At 35.2% G+C, this 25,181-nt stretch overlaps 1 protein-coding gene across 26 annotated transcripts in view; it reads left to right on the top strand.

The window, feature by feature from the left end:
- The window catches only part of ZNF644 (zinc finger protein 644), a 104,786-nt gene that overhangs the window by 6,713 nt on the left and 72,892 nt on the right, over positions 1 to 25,181 (top strand). For 10 of the 26 annotated variants that reach the window (XM_045036162.1, XM_019837416.3, XM_006934898.5 and 7 more), the window contains one exon: positions 23,528 to 23,588. The exons of 1 other annotated variant lie outside the window; for it this stretch is intronic. In XM_045036162.1, coding sequence (XP_044892097.1) covers positions 23,545 to 23,588 — 44 coding nt within the window. In that variant the 5' untranslated portion in view covers positions 23,528 to 23,544. Of the gene's footprint in view, positions 1 to 16,060; positions 16,670 to 16,733; positions 18,748 to 23,527; positions 23,589 to 25,181 lie in introns of those variants that run through there. 15 more of the 26 variants (XM_045036158.1, XM_045036154.1, XM_045036157.1 and 12 more) reach the window with 5 other exon arrangements.

The raw sequence follows: 25,181 nt of genomic DNA, 5'->3' as shown, positions 1-25,181 counted from the left end.
TTCTGCCTACTCTTATTTTAAGCGGTGTCATATTGCCCACATTGTTTATTCATACCACCATATAAAGGCTCTTTGTCTTGGCTGCTGGATTTTGGTACAGTGATATTGGTCAAAGTGGAGACTGCCTTTTTTCTTTACTGAGTGACCAAGAAGAAAAATAATGAAGGTTAATCAGAACTAATACTCTCTGGAATTAGAAATGCTACAGGTTTAATAATACCTACCTGGTGAGACATTTAACTCAAAATTGGATACATGTAAAATGTAGATGACGTTTTCAGTTTAGGCATGTGAAAACAACTTTTCCGATATTTTTATACTTTGAAATGCTGTAAGTTTCCCTGTTAGAAATATTTAAAAAGTGATATTAAAATTAAATAGGCACTTAATTTTGTTTGGTTACTACTTGTAATTCCTAATGTAATAACCTTTATAAAAGGGAAAATACTGAATTCTTATACTTTAATTGGGTGGATGACATATATTTAAAGATAATTTGTGGGGCTTTTATAAATAAATTGTACAGGGCAGCACTGACCAATAGGAATATGTTGTTGTGCTGCAAATGTGATTTAAATTTTTCTGTAGCTATGTTAAAAAATGAAAAGAGGGGTGCCTGGGTGGCTCAGTCAGTTAAGTGTCGGACTTGGGCTCAGGCCATGATCCTATGGTTCTTGAGTTCGGGCCCCACGTCGGACTCTGCTGACAGCTCAGAGCCTGGAGCCTGCTTCAGATTCTGTGTGTCCCTCTCTGTCCCTCCTCCACTCACACTCTGTGTCTCTCTTTCTTTCAAAAATAAATAAACATTAAAAAAATTTTTTTAATGAAAATAAATAGGTAAAATTAAATTTATTAATGTATTTTACTTAACCCAGTATATTCAGAACATTATTCCAATAATTGAGCTATTCTGCATTCATTTTTTTCACGTCAGGTCTCAGAATCAGAAGTGTGTGTTCTGTAATTAAAGCACATCTCAATTCAGACTAGCCGGACTACAAGTGCTTAGTAGCGACGTGGCTTTTGTATTGGACAGTGCAGATATAGTTAGTTCTGTACACGTATGGAGAAAGGATAAAGTAGGAATTGAAATGAGCCTTAAAGGGTAGCTAAGAAAAGAGTCTGCTGGAGAACAAATCTGTAAAGTGATGGGAATTAAAATAGGAGACATAATTTGAAATCAGATAATAGAGTGACTTGAATCTAGTTTAAGGAATTTGTTTAGTATGGGGGATGTGTGTGTATGAGATATTGTATGTTGGAGGGTGCCTAATCATGTCTTGTACATGAGCAGTTAATATCAAATTAATATTTAAGTGAGTTAATATGAGGCAGAACAAGGGGCACTTGGGTGGCTCAGTTGGTTGAGCTTCTGACTTGATTTTGGCTCAGGTGATGACCCTAAGGTCATGGGATCAAGCCTCGCGGGGGACTCCATGCTGTGTGTGGAGCCTGCTTGGGACTCCCACCCCCCTCCCCCTGCCCTTCTCAACCCTGCTTACGTTCTCTCTCTCTCTCTCTCTCTCTCTCTCTCTCTCTCTCTCAAATATGCACGCGCGCACACACACACACACGCATGTGTGTGCACACACACACGAGGCAGAACAGGAAAAATGCAGAAGAGTACTCACAAAGTCTTGTAGGTCTTCTAAGGGGAAAAAGTGTGCTTAGGGAATATTGGTATTTTCTGATTAGCCGTATGATGGAGAATGATCAAAAAGGAATTGAATTGAGAAAAGGTTTTTAGATTTGACCATTTTTTGAAGTTATTTTTATATGTTTTATTTAGGTATAACTTACATACAGTGAAGTGCACACATCTTATGACAACACCTCAGTGAAATTTTTCATAGAAGCATACACACGCGACTTCTCATAAAGACAGTAAACATTTTCTATATGGAAAAAATTTCCAATTCCCCCTCCAAAAGTGACTACTGTTTTGGTCTCTATCACCATAAATAAGTTTAGCTTATATTTGAACTTGATTATGGCATATTTGTCCTCCTTTCCAAGGGTAGTGAGAGTTGATGACTTGAATCTCTGTCTTTTCTGTCCTTGTTTGGCATTATGTGAATTTGGAGGTAATCAGTTGATAGGTGGTTGGTACCATAGCTCTACTTTTTTTTTCCAGTGTGGTTTATACCAAGATCAGAGAGGTGTTTCTTAGTTTTCATTAATACTGATTCTTCAGAAGGTAGTTTTATGACTAGAAATTTGTTTAGAATGCAGAGATTTGAATTGCTTCTGCAGATAACATAGTTATCTGGCTTGCTTTCATTACAGTATTCTCTAGGCATATAGCCAAGAAGTAGGTAGAGGAGGTCTTGGATTGCCTCCTAATATAGAGGTCTTTTGGAACCTTTTTAATAGTAGCTTCTAGGCATTATGTAAGTTAGCTTTCAGGCATTGCAGGTTACTTAATAAGGTATTTGAGTGTTTCTGATTGTGATTGTAGGGATAAGAGTAAATTGGTGTACTTCTGTTTACAGCTAAGTATGCATTCTTAACCTGAAAGATTTTGACATTTATTTATGTGTAAAGAACCTAGAATGTTACCTTAAGGACAGTTACACAAACATTTGAATGGTTAAAATCCATGAGAGACACTTTACAAAATGAAAACTGAAGTGGAATTATTCATCATGATTTTCACTTCTACTGCTTGAATCAATTCTGTTTTTCAAACGGAATTAATGGTTACAACATTGTTTTTTATAAATACTGAGCAGCAGAAGCCTTGTTTACTACTGCAACAATTGGTGCTTTTGGGAGAAATATTTTTATTTCTCAAATATGTATTTTATAAAGTTGAAACAGTACCTAACAATGAAAATATGTATCTTTACATCCTAGTATGCCTAGTTTTGAAGAATAGATACGTTTCATAAATTTGTACAGAAGTGGACATGAAAATACTTTCTCATTAACGTTTGGATTATGAATGCTTTTGAACTTATGAATGAGAATATATAAAGTTGTGTTTTTTTTAAATATGTAGTAAGTTTGCTTAATATACTGTAGCCCTAAGAATTTTATAGTCGTCTTGAAATAAAACCTTATATATCAACTTCTCTTATGTAGGTTTTGCATTTATGAAGTACAGAAGGCTAAAGCAAATTGGTTAGATTAGACATTGAAAAAGTGTGGTTATTATCTACAAAATATTAAGACTTTATATAATATCTTTTGGGCCAGATTTAGAAAACCACAAACAAAAACAACTAGAATGTTATTAATTAACAGCCTTAAGAGCTTTAAGAGCTGACTTCTCCAGCTAGAAAAAAATATTTTTAAGGGTATATTTTATGTTTTTGTGTTGTTTGGATGAAAATGAATGTTGTATTTGTATTTAGTTTTGGGAGATTGGATTTTTTTTGTATGCAGAAAAACCTTATTTTTGTGGTTGTATGTTCTTCAACCTTTGCTTGTTTTCACTGGGGTAGTTATTATACAGAATTCACTTAGTATCTTACTAGGGTAAGAATGCTAATATATGGAGTAAAGGATATGGTTCCTGCTCTGAAGAACTTATGATTTAAGACACAACTTGAAGAGGACTTAATAATGAAGCATTTGAATTACTGAGTTGACAGAAAATAAAATGAATGGTGTCTAGTAAGACTGGACTAATTAATTAAGCTCCTTGGCAAAAATATTTTTCTAATCTAGGTTTTGAAGAAGTGGTATGAAGATTGGTGGAGAGGGAAGGAATATTGGTGGAGAGGTAGGGGAAAAGTTATGTTAAAAAAGCACAGAGATGGAAATTGTGGAATGTAAGCGTTTCCCTTACTCAAAATAGAGTCTATTTTAAATGAATGTAATGAAGAATAAATTTGATAAGATGTGGCCCGAGCTGGGGGAATCTGAAGAAGTTTGGATTAGAAATTAGAGATAAGGGATACTCCTTAAGGCCACTGAACAGAAATAAATGAATAAAAATAAAGAAAGATTAGCAGCCAGATAGAACATGATTTGAGAAGAGATTGAAGTGAGGAAGGCCAGTTGGAGGTTATTATCTTGGTGGGTGAGAGGGAAGAGTAAGGATGGGTAGTTTTAAAATCAAGCAAGTGAACTATGTGGCTCCTGTTTGTCATGCAAAGTTAAAATAAGAATGGAACACTTTTATCGTCTCATTGAAAATAAATTTACTTGGACACACAATTTGCAAATAAATTATTAACACTAACTGGGATACATTCACCTTGTTCTATTAAAAAACTGATGAGCTTTTAAGTTTGGTTTGAGAACGAAGTAACACCCAAGGAAGTTATGCTGTAGTGGTATTTTCTGAATTGCTAGTACTTTGAACTAAAAAAAAAAATTACTTGAATATTAAGAAGAGCTTGTAATTGTAATGTTGTATTCTGAGTTATAATAGTATATTTTAGACATGGTTTAAGAGACATTCTGATTGGTATAGGAGTTGGTGGGAAAACAGATAATAAAATTAATAACCTGGAATACCAGTGTTTAAATTTGTTTTAAAATAAATACTTATTTCAAAATTTAGGAATAGTTGAGAACAAGTGTGTTGGTAGGGGAAAAAATAATCCTTATAGTTCCCTCTGAGCAGTAGCGTTTTTTGATATTTAAGATGTAAGATGTTTGTCTTTATTGGGGTTTTTAAGGGTGTTTAAATGGAATGGATACTGTGTCTTATAGTAAGATTCTTGTTTTTTTATTTAAAAAAAATTTTTTATGTTTATTTTTGAATGAGAGAGAGACAGAGTGTGAGGTGGGGGAGGGGGGGTGCAGAGAGAGAGAGGGAGACACAGACTCTGAAGCAGGCTCCAGGCTCTGAGCTGTCAGCACAGAGCCCGACGCAGGACTCTAACCCACAAACCGCGAGATCGTGACCTGAGCCGAAGTTGGACACTCAACTGCCTGAGCCACCCAGGTGCCCCAAGATTATTCTTAAAAGAAAAGAATTAGAAAAATATGAAAAAGTTTATAAGTAAAATAATTAAAATTTTTTATCTCCCTTTTTTAGAGTTATTAAATAGAACAGAATTTGGGAGTTTATAGAGCCTAGGAACTTAAGGTAATATGTTAGTCTTAGTTTAACAAGTTTACATTTTAACTGTTCTCACAGTTAATAAAGACTTAATTTCAGTAAAGAAGTTAGTGAGATTTCTGGCAACATGATAAAATAGGCAAGTACATTTGACTGTGTCCAAGTTACCTGTTAAGATATCAACTAAAGTAAAAGAGAATAGGCTGTCCCCTATTGTCACTGGAAGTAAAGATCCATCCATCATCTCTGAAATTGGTATTTTGGTATAAAGAGTATGGGTGAGATGGGTTGACAGTAGAACTATTTACTCTTCTCTGATTATCCTGAACTATTGATATGAGAATAGGAAGCTTGCATGAAAGCCCTCCCCTGAACCTCTTAAATATTTCCCTGTCTCTACCCATTTGTGCCTGGAAACTTCTTAGAAATAGACCTGTTTCCACCTTTGTGCACTGCTTGGGTCTACGTCAGCTGAGAAGCAATGAAAAATCATCACATGCTTGAGAAGAGGCTGCAGTTTGAAAGGCCAGATTGACTATTCCGTATACATTGAACCTACTGAAAAGCTCATACAGAAAAGAGGTGGAGGAGATAGAGATAATTTGTGGCTATGATTGGATCAAAAATCTTGTGCTATGGCATTGAATGCCTTAATGGTGACTCTGCCATTAAGAGTGGTAGAAATGGCATTCTAAGAAGATGTCCTTTAGTGTGATATTGCTTGTCCACCTTCCTCCTGGTTCATCTTATTTTCCAAGACTTACCAACTCCCTGTCAAGTTTGATTAACTGATAGCCTTCCAGCAGCTTTTTCTTAATTTAACAGGAATTGGTCCTCCTCACTCCCTGCCTTTGCAGATTGGATTAAAAATTTTTGGTGTGTAGTTTTATGAGTTGTATCTAAGACATAGTAGGAAATCTAAATCATTAAAAATAAAGGAATGGCAGGGTGCCTGGGTAGCTCAGTCTGTTAAACGTTCGACTCTGCATTTTGGCTCAAATCATGGTGTCACAGTTCACAAGTTAGAGCCCCATATCAGACTCTGCACTACCAGTGCAGAGCCTGCTTGGAATTCTCTCTCCCTCTCTCATCTGCCCCTCCCCAGCTTGTGTGCTATAGTGTGCACACGCTCTCTCTCTGAAAACAAAGTTAAAAAAAAAAAAAAACAAAGGAATGGCAAAAATACTAAAACAAGTTCATCACTATCAAGCAAAGGATAAAACCTTTTCTAGAGTAAAATGAGTGAAAAAAATTTTTTAATTAATAAAAAGAACTAAACTCTATCAGCTTGAAATTGTGTGTGATAAACAGCATTGAAACATGAAGTAGAGTAAGTAATGTTTCTTTAGAGAAATTAGTAACACCAGTCTTTTTTTTTTTTAATTTTTTTTTCAACGTTTATTTATTTTTGGGACAGAGAGAGAGACAGAGCATAAACGGGGGAGGGGCAGCGAGAGAGGGAGACACAGAATCGGAAACAGGCTCCAGGCTCTGAGCCATCAGCCCAGAGCCTGACGCGGGGCTCGAACTCCCGGACCGCGAGATCGTGACCTGGCTGAAGTCGGACGCTTAACCGACTGCGCCACCCAGGCGCCCCCCAACACCAGTCTTTTTAAGAGAGTTTAATTTACCTCTCAGAAATTAATAGATCAAATAAACAAATTGAGGATATGAAGATTTGACTAGCAATAGATTTTATTTAAAAGATGTATGTCAACCTTTGTTCCAAACAGAGAATACAACATTCTTTTCAAATTCTGGTGAATTTTTTAAAAAATCGTGTTTTGAGTTTCAAAGAGAATTTGGGGTTCTAAATAAGAGGAATGGTGTAGGCCAGTATTTTTTTTTTTGATTAAACAATAAAACTAGATATTAAAGCCAAAATGATGTTAACTACTTGCTTGGATGATGAAAACTGTGTCCTGTTGGGATTTAAGCTTCAATTTCGTACTATTTAGAAATGAACAACGAGTATACGACATGAAAAAACAGATGAGGTTAATATTCATTTAAACATGATGGGTTAAAAAACTTTCATTTACTTTGCTATCCCTACTAGAATTGGAATAGTGGTTTTCGTTTGTTTTTTTAAAGGCATAGGGTGTCAGGGACAAAGAAAACTGAAAAGTTAATCACAGAAAACTCTGGAGGCTGAAAAGCAACATGTAGTAACTAATTTTGTAGATCTGAGAAAACTGAATTTTCCGCTTATTTTGGGGGAAGGCCTAGAATTGGTGCCGTAGATCCTGGGGTTCTTCAGAAATTGGTAGCTTCAGGTACTTTTGAAAGAATTGTCCAAAAGTCTATGATAAAAAATAAGCAACACTCATGGTACCAGGAGAGGGTTTCTTACCCTCAAGTTTCTTCTCTGTACTGGAGAACTCTACACACAGCTTGGGTTAAGGGTGTCATACTAAATAGTATTGACTAGAAATCTACATCCAGGAATCCTCCCCAGCCTCTTTTTCTCTACTGGTCCTGAGAATACTGGGTGTTAGGCTTATAACCCCAGATGTGAGGTTGGAAGATTAATCCTGTTATAGCAAACTAATGATCAGGAAAAAAGGCCAACAGATAATAACAGATGTGGATTCACCCAGAGAAATGGCCCAGACTGGTCCACATCCTACAATGACACCTACCCATTAATGCAATTTATAGACAGCCTTTAAATGTTTCATTTTCAAATATGACATTAAGGATCATTTGAAGATAACCTCAGTATGAAAGAGAAAGAAATAGAAACAGTTCAAGAAGAAAAAAAGTTACTGGAATATGTTTGGAAGTAAGATAAATTCTGTCTTTGAAGCAAGAAAGGATGCTTGCTTTAAAAAGAATCCTCAGAAAACAAAGAAAAGCTCTTAGACATTTAGAATATGAAATAATAGAAGGATTGGAAGTACAGGATATGACATTAATAGAAAAGCTAGAAATTTAGAATGTTAAATACTTAGTAGAAGGTTGGAAGATACAGTTGAGGAAATCTTCCAGAAAGCAGGACAAAAAGAGATATAAAGTAGAAGGTAAGAATATGAGAGGATCATACTTGGTGAATTCAACATGTAAAAAATGAGAATTACAGAATGGGGAAAAAATGTGTGGAGGAAATTAATAATTGAACAAAAAACTTGGGTTTTCACACTGACAGGGTGCACGGAATGCTCCGCATAGTGACTAGGGGGGAAGAACCCACGTCAAAGTACATCATGGTGAAATTTCAGACATTAGAAATAAAAGGAAGTTCCTAAGAGCTTTCTCGTTTGAAGCATATAAAAGGGATTAGGAATCAGTAACAATGGAAAGTAATTGTTAATGGAATAATGCCTTCAAAGCATTTGAAGGAAAGGTATTTCCAAACTAATTCTATACCTTGCCAAGCTGTCAAGTGTGGGAGTAGGCTAAAGTTATGAAACATATGAGGTCGTTGGAATATTTATTTCAATTGCACTCTATCTCAGGAAGTTACTAGAGGACGTGGACTTTATCAAAATGATGAGGTAAATCAAAAAGAGGGATTATCCAGGAAATAGGATCCAGTACAGGAGATAAGTAAAAAGAATGCATACCTAAAATAATGGTGAAGGGAGATCCAAGGAGTGTGGCTGTGCAGCAGGTCTGAGAGTTATTAATTTAGATTGGAACGAGAAGCAAAGGGGATCTAGATGGTATGTCTTTAGAAACGTGTGTGTGCATGCACACAAAATAGAGGGGATTTTTGTGATTTTATTCAAAAGGGACGTTTATATGTAGTTTTCTTTTCCTGTGATGTCTTGGTTTTGGTATGAAGGTAATAATGGCTTCATAAAATGAATTAGGAAATGTTCCTTCCTCTTCTTTTTTGAGGAAGAGTTTGTGGAGGATTGGTGTCAATTCTTAAAACGCTTGGTTTAAAGGTAGATTGTACCAGAGAATCCATCTAATCCTGGTTTACTTTTGGTAAATTTTTTCCTTATTTAATCTCTTTAATTTATAATGCTATTTGGATTTTCTACCCCTTCTTGAATCAGTTTCAGTAGTTTTTCCCCCTAAAAATTTGTCCATTTTATGTAGGTTATTTAATGTGTTGCTATACAGTTGTTCCTAATGTTCCCATATAATTTTTATTATTATAACACCAGTAGTAATGATCCCTTTATCATTCTTGATTATAATAATTTGTCTTTTTTTTTTTTTTCTTGGCAGCCTAGCTGAAGGCTTGTAAACTTCATTGATGTTTTCAAAGAACCAACTTTTGGTTTCATTGATTGTTCTGTATTATTTTTCTGTTCTCTGTTTCATTCATTTATGCTGTAATCTTTGTTTTCTTCATCTGCCTGTTTTGGGTTTAGTTTGTTCTTTTTCTGTTTTTTTTTTTAAGGTCAAAGTTTAGGTTTTTGAATTGAGATCTTTTTAAATGTAGGCATGTATAGCTATAAATTTCCCTTTAAACACTGCTTTCACTTCATCATTTAAATTTTGTTGTGTTGTGCTTTTGTTTTAATCTTAACGTATTTTATAATTTTCCTGTGTGATTTCCTTGACTTCTTGTTTTTTAGGAGTTTGTTGCTTAATTTCCACATATTCATTTCCCAAATTTCCTTCTGTAACTGCTTTCTAGTTTCATTCCAACATACTTTGTATTATTTTATTCCTTTAAAGTTCTTGAGACTTGTATTATTGCCTAACATATAGCTTATACTGGAGAATGTTCATGTACACTTGAGAAGGAAGTGTTCTGCTGTTTTGAGCGGAGAATCCTGTACCTGTCAAGTCTAGTTAGTTTATAGTGTTAAAGTCTTCTGTTTCCTTGTGTTGTTTTGTTTGCTTTTTTTTTTTTTTTTTTTTTTGGTCTGGCTCTATCCATTATTGGAAGTGAGTTAAATAAGTCTCCCAACTATTTTTGTTTGTTTTTGTCTGTTGTCTATTTTTCCTTTCAGTTTTATGTTTCTGTTTCATATGTTTGAGTCTTTATTCTTAGGAGTATATGTGTTTATAGCTGATCTATAATTTTTGATGAATTGACCCTTTTATCATTATAAAATGTCCTTCTTTGTCGTCTCTAGTAACATTTTTTTTAATGTCTATTTTGTGTGATACGAGTACAGCCATTCCTGGGGTACCTGGGTAGCTCAATCAGTTGAGTGTCCAACTCTTGATTTGGGCTCAGTCATGATCCCAGTATCATGGGATTGAGCCCTGTCTCAGGTTCTGTGCTGAGCGTGGAGCTTGCTTAAGATTCTACCCCTTCCCTTCTGTCTCTCTAAAAAAAAAAAAAAAAAAAAAAAAAAAAAAAGAGTATAGCCATTCCAGCTCTTTTTCTTGGTTATAGATTGCTTGGTATATCTTTTTCCATCCTTTTACTTGCAGTTTATTTGAATCAAAAGTGTCTTTGAACCTACAGTGTATCATCTCTTTTAGATAATGTATAATTGGGTTGTCTTTTTTTACACATTCTTTCAGTCACTTCTTTTTGATTGGAACGTCAAGTTTATTTGCATTTAATATAGTTACTGATAAGGGAGGATTTATGTCCACTATTTTGTTACTTGTTTTGTGTTTGTCTTAAGGTTTTTTTCTGTTGTTCTTTTTTCCTCTACTGTTACCTTCCTTTGTTCTAAATAGATTATTTTGTAGTACTATTTAAATCCCTTATTAGTTTTTTTTCACTATATATATTTTCATTGTGGTTGTCCTGGGAATTGCAATTAATAACTTTACTTCAATCTAGTTCAGATTAATAGCAACTTAATTTCAATAATATACAAAAATTTTTCTCCTGTATAGCTCCATTTCTTCTCTGTCCTTTGTGCTATTCTCATGCAAATTATGTCTCTATATGTCTCTTAAATCAGAAGAAAAAAGTTACAAAATTAAAAGTTATTTAATGTTCTATATTTTATATAATATATTTTATGTATATTTTATATTGTATCTTTAATATTTACTTACCTAGCTACCTTTACTGTGCTCATTATTCTTCAGGTGGATTCAAGTTATGGTGTAGCGTCCTTTCATTTCAGCCTTAAGGACACCTTTCAGTATTTCTTGTATATTAGGTCTCCTGGCAACCAGTTCTGTCAGTTTTTGTTTATCTGGGAATGTCTTAATTTCGCCTTCATTTTTTGAAAAGTAGTTAAAGAATTCTTGGTTGATAGTATTACTTTTTCAGTACTTTGAATATGTCTTCCCTTTGCATTTCTGGCTTCCATGGTTTCTGGTGAGAAATTATTAATTTTATGGAGGATCTCTATATATGACAAGTCACTTATCTCTTGGTTATTTCAGGATTCTCTGTTTTTTTAGTTTATTTATAGTAGTTCGTTGAGTTTTTTGGATGTTAGGTTAATATTTAGGGAACTTTTCAGTCATTTATTTAGATATTGGTGTTTTTTTTTAATGTTTATTTAGAGAGAGAGAGATAGCAAGTACGGGAGGAGCAGAGAGAGAGGGAGAGAGAATTCCAAGCAGGCTCCACACTGTCAGTACTGAGCACAACATGGGCTCGAACCCACAAACCATGAGATCATGACCTGAGCCAAAATGAAAAGTCAGACACTTAACTAACTGAGCCATTCAGGCACCCCAGATATTTTTTCTGCCCTTTTCACTTCTCTCTCTCTCTCTCTCTCTCTCTCTCTCTCTCTCTCTCCCCCCCCCCCCCCCCCCCCTGGGACTCCCATTATGTGTATGTTGACATGCTTAATGGTGTCCCCCAGGTATCTTAGACTCATCTTTTTTTTTTTTTTAAATCTTTGATTTGTTTTTCTTTCTGTTTTCAGAGAAGTAATCACAATTGACTTATCTTCATATTCACTGATTTCTTTTTCTGCCTGTTCAAATCTGGTGAAAATTTCTAGTGAAGTTTTAATTTCACTAAAATTTTTTACATTTCAACTCCAGAATTTTTTTATTCTTTATCATGATTTATATCTATTTGTATTTTCTATTTGTGGGACATCTATCTCATAACTTTCCTTTGGTTTGTTAGACATAGATTTCCTTTAGTTCTTTGGACATGTTTAAAATAAGCGATTTGTGAATGTGGTTGTTAAGTCTAATGTCTGTGTTTCCTTGGACACTTTTTATTGAGTGTCTTTGTTTTCCCATGTATATGAATGATTTTCTTTTAAGCCTTTTTTTTTAAGTGTTACTGTTTTTTTGTTGAAAACTAAATGTTTAATAATGTGGAAGCTTTGATAATCAGATATTCTCCCTTCGCAGTGTTTGTTGTTGTTACTGTTTGTTTATTCTGAACTAATAAACAAAATTGAATTGAGTAAAATCTGCTTTCTTTAACATGGGTGACCACTGAAGTCTCTACTCAGTGAGCTTAGTGTTCAACTAATAATTCAACAGAGGTGTCCTTAAATACCTGGAATCAGTGAGTCTCCCAGTTTTTGTTTAGAAGGTCTGTGTGTGTTGGGGCCTTCAGCATTCAGAAGAGAATTTTGTAACTTTGCCTTACTCTTAACTTGCTGCTTGTGTAGAGCTTCACGTTAGCCAGAGGTGAGTGCTTAGGGCCTTCTCAGTTTTTTCCTGAGCATGTGCACATACCTGTGCTTACATATGACCATCTAGATTCTCAGGAATATTTTGGAACTTTTCGAAGCACCCAGTTTTTCTTTTTAAGCTCTTTTGGTTAGCCTATTGTTTGTCTCAAGTGTTATTCACTGCCTTGGTCAGCTGCAATATGAAACAATTGCCTCTGATGGTTTTTGACAAATACCCTTGGGGCAAAGAGTTTTGTTTTGTTTTGCATGGAGGGAGCTCTGAGGTCAAATTAAGATAGCTTTGGGAGTGGGGTCTTCCAGGAAACTACCAGGCATGTCAAATAAGGACAGTCCTCTGGGAATGTAGTAGTAGAGGCAGTCCACCTTCTTCTGCCCCCCTGATAGAACTGCCAGGCTGTTAGTTTTCACCAGGTTTGTGGACTGTTGACTTTCAAAGCTACTATAAAGCTGGAGTGGGAGGCTGAGAATAGGGCAAAATAAAAATGCCACAGTTTGCTGGTCTTACTAAAATATAGCTATCTTTCTTGAATAAATTCTCCCCAGATTGCTGTGAGCCTTTGGTTAATTTCTAGTTTGGAAAATGTTGACACTATTTTTGCCAGTGTTCTTCTTGGTTTAATGGAGATGATGCTTTTCAGATGTCCTTATTTTGATATTTTTGCTTATGTCTTACTGTTGAGTTTTGAGAGTTCTATATTCTGTTTTAGATGGCAGTCTTTTGTTATTGTAGTTTACAAATACTTTCTCCAACTCTGTCACTTTTTAATCATCTTAACAGGATCTTTCGAAGGGTAAAAGATTTTTGTTTTGATGAAGTCCAGTTTATCAAGTTTTTTTTCTTTTGTGGATCATGCTTTTGGTGTTATTTCTAAGAACTCTTTTTCTAGGTCTAGATCCTGATGATTTTTCTGTCTTCTACAGGATTAATAGTTTTACATTTTATGTTTGAATCTATAATCCATTTTGAGTTAATATTGGTATAGAGTGTAAGATTTAAGTTGGTATCCTCTTTTTTCTTCTGTCTGTATATTCAGTTGCTGTAGCACCAACTGTTGAAAAGACATTTTTTCTCCTTTGAATTGCTTTTACACTTTTGTGAAAAATTCAGCTAGCCATCCTCAATAGGGCTTTGAGGAGGTTTTAGAAAATATAGAAGGAATACAAGGAGTTAATTCATTTTCTCATGTAGGGTTCGGTCAGATCCAAAGTGAAAAATCCACATACAAGTATAACTACATTGTTTAGAAATCAGGGGTAGGGGAGGGATGGTTAGAGAAGGGGTGGTGGGTAGTCTTGATTTTCATAACAAGCTTTAATTGAAATCTTAAAATAATGTATTTGAATAATTTTAATTAAAGTAAAAACAAAATAGTATAATGCCAATGCTTTACTCAGGGGAAAATTCAAAGCCTTAAATGTCTATATTTTTAATATTGTAATGTTTTTAATGTGGAAAAAAATACTGAGAATAACACATGGTAAAAATGTACAACTTTAGAATTCAGAAGTGCATACCTTCTTAACCCCTAGTCAAGAATTTAACACATTGCCAGTCCTTCCACTCTGTTCCCTCCCAATCAGCCTCCCCCCTTGTCTTTGGGAGGCTACCATCCCACCTTTTATGGTAGTCACTTTTTTGTTTTATATTTTTATTACTTAAAAATACATTTTTGAGGTATATATTTTTTCCTATTAATGAAATTTGCATAATTGGATCTTGGCTTTTTTCAGCATTATTTATGAGAGTCATTTATATTTTCACATAAAATTGTAGTTCATTCAGTTTCGTTGCTCTACAGGCATACCTCATTTTATCACACTTTGTTGAACCATGCAAGTGCATTTTTTTTATTTATTTATTTTACAAATTCAGGTTTGTGGCAACCCTGTATCTGCAAGTCTGTCGGCACCAGTTTTCCAACAGCATTTGCTTTACGTCATGTTTTTGTGTCACATTTTGGTAATTCTCACATTTCACACATTTTATTGCTATATTTCTTACGATGATCTGTGACCAGTTATTGTTGATGTCACTACTATAATTGCTTTGGGGTGCCAGAAACCACGATGGCATGGTAAACTTAATAAATGTTGGTTGTGTTCTGATTGCTCCACTGACTGGCTGGCTGTTCCCGTTTCTCTCCCTTTATTTGAGCCTCCCTATTCCCTGAGACACAGTATTGAAAATAGGCCAATTAATAATCCTACAATGGCTTCTAAGTTTTTAAGTGAAAGGAAGAGTTGCACGTCTCTCACTTTAACTCAGAACCTGGAAATGATTAGGCTTAGTAAGGAAGGCATGTCAAAAGCTGAGATAGACTGAAAGCTAGGCCTCTTGTGTCCGTTAATGTGTGAATGCACAGGAAAAGTTCTTGAAAGAAATTAAAAGTGCTACATCAGTGAACACATGAATAATGAGAAAATGAAACAGCCTTATTGCTGATATGGTTGAAAGTTTTAGTGGTTTGATAGAAGATCAAATCAGCCACAACATTCCCTTAAGCCAAAGCCTTATCCAGAGCAAGGCCCTTCAGGGGAGATAGCTCAGGGATAGAGCATTTAATTACAGAGCAAATCCCTCTCTTCAATTCTGGAAAGGCTGAGAGGTGAAAGGCTGCAGAAAAACTGTTAGGAGCTAGCAGATTTTGGTTTGTGAGGTTTAAAGAAAGAAGCCTTCTTTAGAACATAAAAGTGCAAGGTGAAGCAGCAAGCGCTGATATAGAAGCTGCAGCAAGTTATTCAGAAGATATCTAGGTAAGATAATTAACAAAGGTGGCTACACTAAACAACAGATTGTCATTATTGACAAAGCAGCCTTCTAGTGGAAGAAGGTGCCATCTAGGGCTTGCATAGCTAGAGAGGAAAAGCCATTGCCTGGCTTCAAACGTCAAAGAACTGGTTGACTCTTGTTGGGGGCTAATGCACCTGGTGAAACCAGTGCTCATTTATCATTCTAAAAATCCTAAGGCCCTTAAGAATTACACTACATCTACTCTGCCTGTGCTCTATAAATGCAATAACAAAGCATGGTTGACAGCACATCTTTTTATAACATGTTTCATTGACTATGTTAAGCCTACTGTTTGACCTACTCCTAGGAAGAAAGATTCCTTTGTAAATATTACTGACAATACACCTGGTCAAGAGCTCTGACAAAGATGTGTAATGAGGTGAATGTTGTTTTCATGTTTGTTAACACAGCATCCATTCTGCAGCCCATGGATCAAGGAGTAATTTCAAGTCTTATTTAAAAAGTACATTTTGTAAGACTGTAGATGCCATAGTGATTCCAAAGATAGATATGAACAAAGTAAATTGAAAACCTAGATTCAGGGGCGCCAGGGTAGCTCAGTCAATTGAGCATACGACTCTTGATTTCAGCACAGGTCATGATCCCAGGGTCATGGAATCGGGCCCTGCATTGGGCTCTGCACTGAGCCTGTAGCCTGCTTAAGATTCTTTCTCTCCCTCTGCACCTCTCCCCTGCTTGCGTGTGTACTCTCTCTTACCTGTCTCTAAAATAAAAAAATAAAACCTGGATTCACCATTTTAGATGCCATTAAGAACATTCATAATTCATGAGAAGCGGTCATAATAACAACATGGACAGCAATTTGGAAGAAGCTGAATTCAACCCTCATGGATGACTTGGAGAGAGGTTCATGACTTCAGTGGAGGAAGTAACTTCAGGTGTGGTGGAAATAGCAAGACAACTAGAAGTGGAGCCTGAAGGTGTGACTGAATGGCTGCAATCTCATGATAAAGCTTGAACAGGTGAAGAGTTGCTTCATAGGGATGAGCAAAGAAAGTGCTTTTTAAAGATGCACTCCAGTCCTGGTGAAGATGCTGTGCAGATTGTTGAAATGACAACAAAGGATTTACATATTATATAAACTTGATAAAGCAACAGCAGGGTTTGAGAGGACTGGCTCCAATTTTCAAAGAAATTTTACTGTGGCTAAATTGTTTTCAAACAGCATCACTTGCTACAGAGAAATAGTTCATGAAAGGAAGACTCATTTGATGTGGCAAACTTGTCTTATTTTAAGAAATTGCCGCAGCCACCCAACCTTCAGTAGCCACCACCCTAATCAGTCAGCATCTATCAACTCTGAGGCAAGACCAGCAAAAAGATTATGACTCATTGATAACTCAGAAAATGGTTAGTATTTTTTAGCAATAAAATATTAAAAATATAATAATATAATATAAAATTAAGGTATGTACTTTTTTTAGACATAATGCTATTGCACACTTAATAGACTGTAGTATAGTGTATACATAACTTTTATATGTACTGGGAAACCAAAAAATCATTTTACTCACTTTACTATTTTGCTTTATTGTGATGGTCTGGAACTGAACCCATGCTACTTGTCAGGTATGCCTGTATAGTACAGTACATTGTATGAATATCCTACAATTTATCCATTTTGTTATTTGTGGAAACTTGGATTGTTTCTACTTTTTAGGCTTTTTAGGCTTTTATGGATAATGCTGCTATGTATTTACTTGTGCATGTCTCCTCGTGTACTCATGCACACATTTATATTGAGTAAATACCAGGAGTTTAATAGCTTGGTTTTAGGGTACATTTATGTTTAATGTCAGAAGATACTAAATTTTTTTCCAAAGTGTTTTGTAACAATTTACAATCTCATCAACACTTCTGCATTTCAATTTTACCAACACTTTATATTGTTAATCTTTAATTTTAGTCATTTTAGAGAGTGTGTAGTGGTTTTAGTTCCCATTTGCCAGTTTCCAAATGTATCAATTGACTCCCCTTTTTTTCCTGAGTATGGATCACAATCTCCTCTTTCTTTGTGTAGGATATAATTTTGCTTGAAAACTGGACATTATATTAACATGTTTTAGTGACTCCGGTTTCTGTCAGTGTTTTTCTGAGATTTGTTGGGTGAGGTTTATAGTCTGATTTTGATGCTTGCCCTGTGGTTTTCTTCTAGGGATTCCACTAGTTTTCATCTGTTCTCCTGAGCTATGGTTCTGTCCTCTGGCACTTCAGCCTTGTAGGGCTTCACCTTCTTGTTGCCCAAATGGTGCACACTTGAGAAATGCACTCTGTTGAAAAAGCATCAGTAGTACAGCTCTGTTTTTCAAGTGTAAAAATACTGGCCTCTGCCAGATTTTTTTCCCTTGGCCCCTGCAGTTCTCTTTGCATACTTCGTTCATCAGTCATCTGGTGATTTGAGCAAAGTTTATACTGATAATTTTTTCACTACTTCTCTGGTTCTCTCACTGCTAGTTCTCTCACTTAAATTTCTATTTCTATTTTCAGCTGCTTCTCCAGGCCTAAAATCTGATAATAATTCTGTATTATCTTTTTCCAGAGATAATTTTTGTTTGCTTGTGCCTCACCTGGGGTGACCAGCAATCTGGGATTACTTTATTTAAATTTTAGGGATTGAGTTTGTTTTGTTTGTTTGTTTTTGTTTTAATTTGCTCAGCTAAAGTCTTTAGGTAGGGCTGCAGTACATGCAAGGACTTGTTTACTTCTGGCTCACTAGAGTTTAGTCCTTTGGAGTCTCAGTTTAATAGCGGGCAGTATTCAGTATGGTTCCCACCATTTCTGAACCTTGCATTCCTGTTTTGGTCCCCTTAGCTCTAAAACAACGTCAGGAATTATGATCAGTTTCTCAGCTGCCTCATCTGTATTGGTAAAAACCCCCAAGGCAAAGAAACATCCTTGGATGCTGGGTTTGTATCAGTAGGTTTCCATCCCATCTTGGATCTTGGCCAGGTCATTCTTTACTGTTGTGTTAACTTTTTGGTGCCTTCAAATTGATAGTTTTTTAAATATTTTGTTCAGTTTCTCTAGTAGGTACTTCAGTAGGAGGATTGTTAAGTTATTTACTATTCTGCTATTACTACAGTTATTTCGAGAATGTTTGGATTGATGGGTGCATATAGTGTCATTATGGTAATGATTAAAGCTTTTGGCTTGGGTTTTTTCTATGGTGGCTTCATTACTAAGTATGTTGTGACGTGGCAGAGATGCTGCTGGCTGCTCTGACATACGTAATTCTCATGGCTATTATTTCCACTGAAGAGTGTATCTTTCCTAGTACTTGGAAACATCCTGGGAAGGATTCCCAATTTCCCACACTGGCCTGCCTCCTCATCTATGAACAAATTGCTGTGGCTGCCTGAGGAATTCTCATCAGTCTGGATGCCACTTGTTCATCCCTCAGTCCGGAGGCCTATGGTGCCACTTTAACAGTTGAGTGAAGAGTGTTTTATTAATGGGCAGTCAGGGTGCCATTAACATAAATCGGAAAAAGATGTTAGGTAAGATAGCAGATTGCTCGTTAATAGTTTTCATAGACCATTTTGGAGGACCCTGAAAATTTTCATTACATGGTTATATCTAGTAAAGCTGTCTAGCAACAGAATTTCACAAAAAATAATAGTTGACTGGTAACATTACTTGTAAAAAGGATTTTGCTCAGTTTATATGTGTCTTGAAATTGACAAACTCACAAGATGTTTTGTAGAGTCACTGCTAATAAAAGAGTAAGAGACTTTTATGTCTCTTTTTTCCTTGCCTTCAAAAATTGAGGTCAATTGTTAATCTAAAATAACTCTTCTAGCGACTCCTGGCTGGCTCAGTTGGTTGAGTGTTCAACTTCGGTTCAAGTCATGATCTCACAGTTCATGAGTTTAAGCCCCTGTTCAGATTCTGTGTCTTCCTCTCTCTCGGCCCCTCACCCACAAAATAAACATTAAAATTTTTTTTAAATGCTTAAGAAAAATAAAAATAACCCTTCTAGGGATAAGAATAATTTAATTTGGTTTCTTTAGGATTGAGTTGTATCAGTTTGCTGTTACTGTGTAATAGACTACAGTAAAACCTTGGTTTGTGAGTATAATTTGTTGTGGAAATGCTTATAATCCAAAGCACTTGTATAGCAAAGCAAATTCAAGAACCATTGGCTCAGTTGTGATCATGTGACATTCGGTGTCACCTACTACTCAAATTGCAAGACATCACTTGTTTTAAAATTTATTAGACATGTTTGCTGGTCTTGCGGAACACTCACAGACCAAGTTACTTGCAATTCAGGGTTTTACTTGTACTCTAAAACTTGGTGGTTTAAGACAAACCTTTATTGTTAAAACAAGTCTGTAAGTCAGCTGGGCAGTATTTCTGGTCTTGCCTGGACTCATTTATGAGTCTGCATTCAGCAGCAGGTCAGGAAGGTGGTGATGGTGCTCTTGACTGAGTTCCCTAGGGTGGCCTGTGGTGGGACATTTGGGCTGTCCTTTTATCCTCCAGCAGATTAGAGGAGGCTTGTTCTCATGATGGTAGCAGGATTCTAAGAAGAACCATGCAAGGTCTCCTGAGGTCTAGCTCAGAATTTGTGAACTGACGTGTGTTACATTCTATTGGTCTTCCTTATAAGGAAGCCTAGATTTAAGGGTAGGGGAAAACACTCTACCTCTTGATGGGAGAAACTGCAAAGCCTCATTGTCAAATGCATGAATAACGGGTAAGTGTAGAATTGGAGCTGTTTTTGCAGACAGATTTTTGATTCATGATGTAAAATTAATATTCTATATTTGTTTAGTTCCAGGTTGACCTTTATTATATTTCAGGAGGAATTGTGTTTGCGTATAGAAGTTTAGGCAAGTATAAATTAAATATGTCAATCTGTTCAGAGGTCCAGATGATTCTAGTTACGTATGTTTCATTGGATATATCTAATGACATTCTGGAAGCATCGTTCATGCATTGAATTACCAAAATTGTAGTACCAGTTGTAGATGTTGAAAGAGGATTTATTTTCACCTCTACTCTTTTTTGGTTATAAATGACAATATTCTTTTTGTATTCATTATTGTTACTCTAACTTCTTTAATTAGAGATTTCATTGTTTTCCCAAGTTTATTAATATTTGTATATTGTGATCTTATAATCCGTTTTATTGAAGTGTAATTGGTATGTAATAAATCATGTTTTATGTGTACAATTTGAATACATTTCGTATCTGTGTATACCCATGAAATCATCACCACAATGAAGATTATAAACTTATCCTTTACCCTCAAACTTTACTTGTGCCCCTTTTAATCCTTTCATATTTATTGCTCCTCCCTTATGCAGTATATAATCTTTTTGTCTATATTTTTTTCAGTCAGCATAATTATTTTCAAATTCATTATACATTGCATGTGTCATTAGTTCACTCCTACTTATTCCATTGTAAAACTGTAAGGGTTCACATGTTGGTGGACAATTTTTCCTTCAACTTTTGGCTATTACAAATAAAGGTGAACGTTTGTAAGTTTTTATATGAGCATATGCTTTCATTTCTTTGGGTAGATACCTAGAAGTGGAATGACTGGATCATACGTGTAGTAGTTGTATATTTGACACTTTAAGAAATGGTGAAACTTTCTACAAAGTTCTCTTTCAGTTCTGGTGGCTACTGACATTCCTGACTGTGGCTGCAATCTTCAAAGCCAGTGTTTCAAATCTCTACTCTGTCTTCACCTTCTCTTTGTATAGTCACATTTCCCTGTCTCCCCTCTTTCAGGAATATATGTGACTGTACTTAGGGCCCACCCAGATAATCCAGGGTATTCTCTCCATCTCAAATTTTTAACTAATTACATCTGTAAAGACTTTTCTTTTGGGAGGAGTGGTCATACAAGGTAATATTCACAGGTATTAGGATGTGCATTCTCTTTTGCAGGGCCATTGTTTTTCATCCTTTCACACTCAGCAACTCCTAGTGGACTTTTAGTCCTCTCACTTTGATTTATAGTTTAGTTTGCAATAGGTCACAGTATCCAGTTCTGGGTAGGTAAAGATTGGTGGTAGTGGATGGCAGAGAGAATATTCTTGTCTCTTCTAGACATTATGTAGAAAACTCCAGGCCTGTGATTCTCAGTTGTGGCCCTGGAAATAGCAGCATGATCTTAGGCACTTACTAGAAATGCAAATTATTAGGCTCCAACTTAGAACTACTGAATCAGGAGCTCTGAGGGTGGGGGCTGGCAGTCTGTATAACATGCTCTCTAGGTGATTCTGATGTATGCTAAAGTTTGTGAACCACCTTTCTAGTTTATTGACATTATTAGTATTAAAACCATATTCACCTTCTTCTCCAACTCTTTTTTGCTTAAGTCCAATACTTTAATTAGTCCGGGAATTATAGTCCACAAACTTTGTTTTCAGTAGGGATGCAAACATTTAGAACCAAAATCTTGGTACTGATGATCAGTGAAATTAATTAATTTACTCTATAGAAGTTTGCATTGGTCTGATTTTTGTCAGTTGTATCTTACTTAGATGTAGTTATTTCATAAAGTAATGTTACTGTATTCAGAAGTGATACGAACTTTTTTTCTCTAGTCCTGGAAATGTGAATTAAACTCATTAGCCTGAATTTTACTTATTTCCCTATGTACATTTTGGGATACAACACAAAATTTCTTATCTTTCATTCAGCCTACATTGTTGTACTTTTACCACGTACCATCCAGTGAAAATGCTGAAATAAGCTGAATGACTTCTTGGCCTCAGTGTGTCCACACTGTAGTTCAGAAAAACACACAAGTAAACAATTGATACAGAGCTATCATCAGTTGTTAATAGCAATTGAGAAACACAACATCGCTGAAGAAATTAGAGAAGGATCTTTCAGGATAACTAATATTCAAACTAATATTTGAATATTGCAAAACTAGTAAAAAATATGTTAGCAAAGTTAGAGACACTAAGTGTAGTTTGCCATGTTAAAAAGCATGAAAGTTGAGTGTGCGTGGGAGCTGTTCTGGGAGTTGAAGGGGTTTAGTATTAGAAACCTGGAGTGAATGGGAGAGTAAAGATTGGGGATAAATCGATAAGGATAAGATCATTGATGAGTAGTGTTGAAGGACTTGAAGCATAGATGTGACGTCTTCAGGATAGCTGTTTGAAAATGAGGACTTATATGATTCTGAGAAGGATGAATTTGAGATGATAGTCTGGAAATAGAGCAGTTACAGTAATCTAGGTGAGAATGGCAGTAGGTATGGTGGTGCCATTTTGGGGGAATAAGAATTTAAAAGAGTAACAAGCTTGTTTCAGGTAAGGAGAGGAGATGTGTAGAGTACAGAATAAGACATACTGAGTTTTCAGAATTTGTGAAATGTGAAAAATTAGAGGTACGTATTTTTTCAAGTATAAGGGAATGTTGGGGTGGCGGTCACATTATGCTAGATTGTAGGTTAAATTGAGGAAGTAGGAGAGTATCAGTATATACTGCCTTCTAGAATAATGGCCCATGGCATTTAGCAAATAATCGTTGTTAGTCATTATTACAGTTATTACTAGTGTATACTTTTATGCCATCTCATACTGTATTTTTATCTTCAGCTTTTTGGTGTACTTTTTGGCATGTATGTAATAGTATTAGACAAACATCTAGATAGAAGTGTGTGTTTTAACAAATACTGATTTTAATTATTGCTATACTATTAAAATTAATCAAAATAAGTTATTGTAAATCTTTAAAAATTTTTATTTATTGTTTATTTATTTTTGAGAGAGAGAGAGAGAGAGAGAGACAGAGTGTGAGCAGGTGAGGGGCAGAGAGGGAGAGAGGGTGACACAGAATCCAAAGCAGGCCCCAGGCTCTGAGCTGTCAGCCCAGAGCCCCATGCAGGGCTCGAACTCATGGATTGCAAGATCATCACATGCGTTGAAGTCGGATGCTTAACCAGCTGAGCCACCCAGGTGCCCCATATTGTAAATCTTTTTTAAAGATAACTAGAAAGATTAAGTTTCTCATTTGAATATATCTCAGTTCATCAAAAAGATAGTATTTAGCAAGTTTCCTAAAAGTTTAAAGTGATCGTGTTTTAGTTGAATGACTTTTTCAGATAGATGTTATATAAAGAAAATAATTAGATTTGCAGTTTTTAATTTAAAACAGTAAGTGTGTCATAGAAATTTACTTATTTCTATCTGAAGCAGAAAACTAAATGATGGTCTTTGCATGTATTTTTTCAGGTTTGAGTTAATTTCGAATGAGATTGTTTTTGCAACGAGATGTTAATAAGACAAAATCTAGGTAAGTAGAAGACTTTGTTAAGTGTTACGTATCAAAGTAGGAATAATACAAAAAACTTATGTTTTAAAAATGTGTCTTCAAGTTCAGAATTAATGAGTTTTTCAATAAAATTTTGAAATATGAAGAACTGATTTAGATGTACTTGCTCCAGTTGATTTGGTGGAAGTAACAGTAGAGCTATGAAATTGTGGAACTAAATTCTTCATTTTCCTTCTTTTATGTTGAGTTTAATGCAGTTTCCAGTGACTATTAAACATAGAAAATTGAGTTGGCATTTGGTTTAGCTATTCAGAAACCAGTTCAGTAAGAGATTTGCTAGATTGTTTCAATGTTTTCTTAGTGGATGATAGTACTTGAGTAGTTTTTGCCTTTGTGAATTTTACTTTTTTGTTTCTATTAATGAAGCCCTTCTACAAATTGATTAAATTTGCCAAATTGTGTTTTTTTTATGTTAGTATAATGTTCAGAACTGTAAATGATAATATTTTTCTTATGAATATTTGTACTGAATGACTTTCTAATTTAGCATTGTGCTTTGCTTTAATTTTTTAAGACTGTTGATTTTCAGGAAATTGAATTGTGATCATGTACTTGTTTGGTTTGGTATATGGGTTTTCAATAATATAAGCTGTTGAGATGTTAAAAGGATACATTTGCTGTCTTTTGGTAAGTGAACATGGTTTCAGGATATAAGCAGATTAAAAAGAATACTTTGATAAATTGTAGTTAATTTGGTCTTTCTCCAGTCTAACCAGATGTTTCAGCTGTCAGAAACTTGCTGATTTCAAAGTTAAAAAAAGAAAAAAACAGCCCAGAGTGAGAAGTGCTGTAGTTGAGTAATATGCAGTTAAACAGTGTATTCTCAGTAAGTGGTTTAGGCATAATTAGAAGGAGAGTTTCACTTTTATTGCTATTACATAATAATTGTAACGACAGTGTGAAGGGTTCTTACTGTGCTCTATATTGTGTTAACTGCTTCTCATGCCTTATTAATCTTTATAGTACTTCTTGTAAAGGTAGGTATTGCTGTATAGAAAATTTTTATTTTTTTTGTTTATAGTGAGCTATTTCTTTTCTTTGGGAAAAGTACACTGTTTTCACAGCATTTATTGTAAAGAATACTTGCCTGTATATCTTGTAGGGGAAAAGAAGCTAGACTTTTTTACATAACGTCTTATAGGGATTTTGTTTGCTAATTGAATATACAGTGTCTGTTAGAACCTTTATTCTGATTTCTTAAAAGTCAGATATTGCTTAAGGGATGACACTGGTTTAATTTATTCTGGCCTTATTCTACCACAATTATGTATGCATTTTTTCTTTTTTTAGTAAAATATGTACATTTTTACATAGATTAAGTTGTAATTTATATGTGGTAAAATTTAAAGTATAGAGCTGAATGGGGTTTTTACATATATGTTCACACATGTAACTACCATAGAGGTCAAGGTACAGAACATTTTCATTGCCCAGAAAATTCCTCATACTCTTGCCTTTCCAATCCAATGCCTTTCCCCCTGAGGGAAGCATCTTTCTAAATTTTATCAGCATAGCTTAATTTTGCTTGTTCTTGAATTTCATGTATATAGAATT

This window comes from Felis catus, chromosome C1, assembly GCF_018350175.1.
Source record: "Felis catus isolate Fca126 chromosome C1, F.catus_Fca126_mat1.0, whole genome shotgun sequence".
NCBI lineage: Eukaryota > Metazoa > Chordata > Mammalia > Carnivora > Felidae > Felis > Felis catus.
Note: the sequence above shows the minus strand (reverse complement) of the source record. Positions and strands in the feature narration are given on the sequence as shown.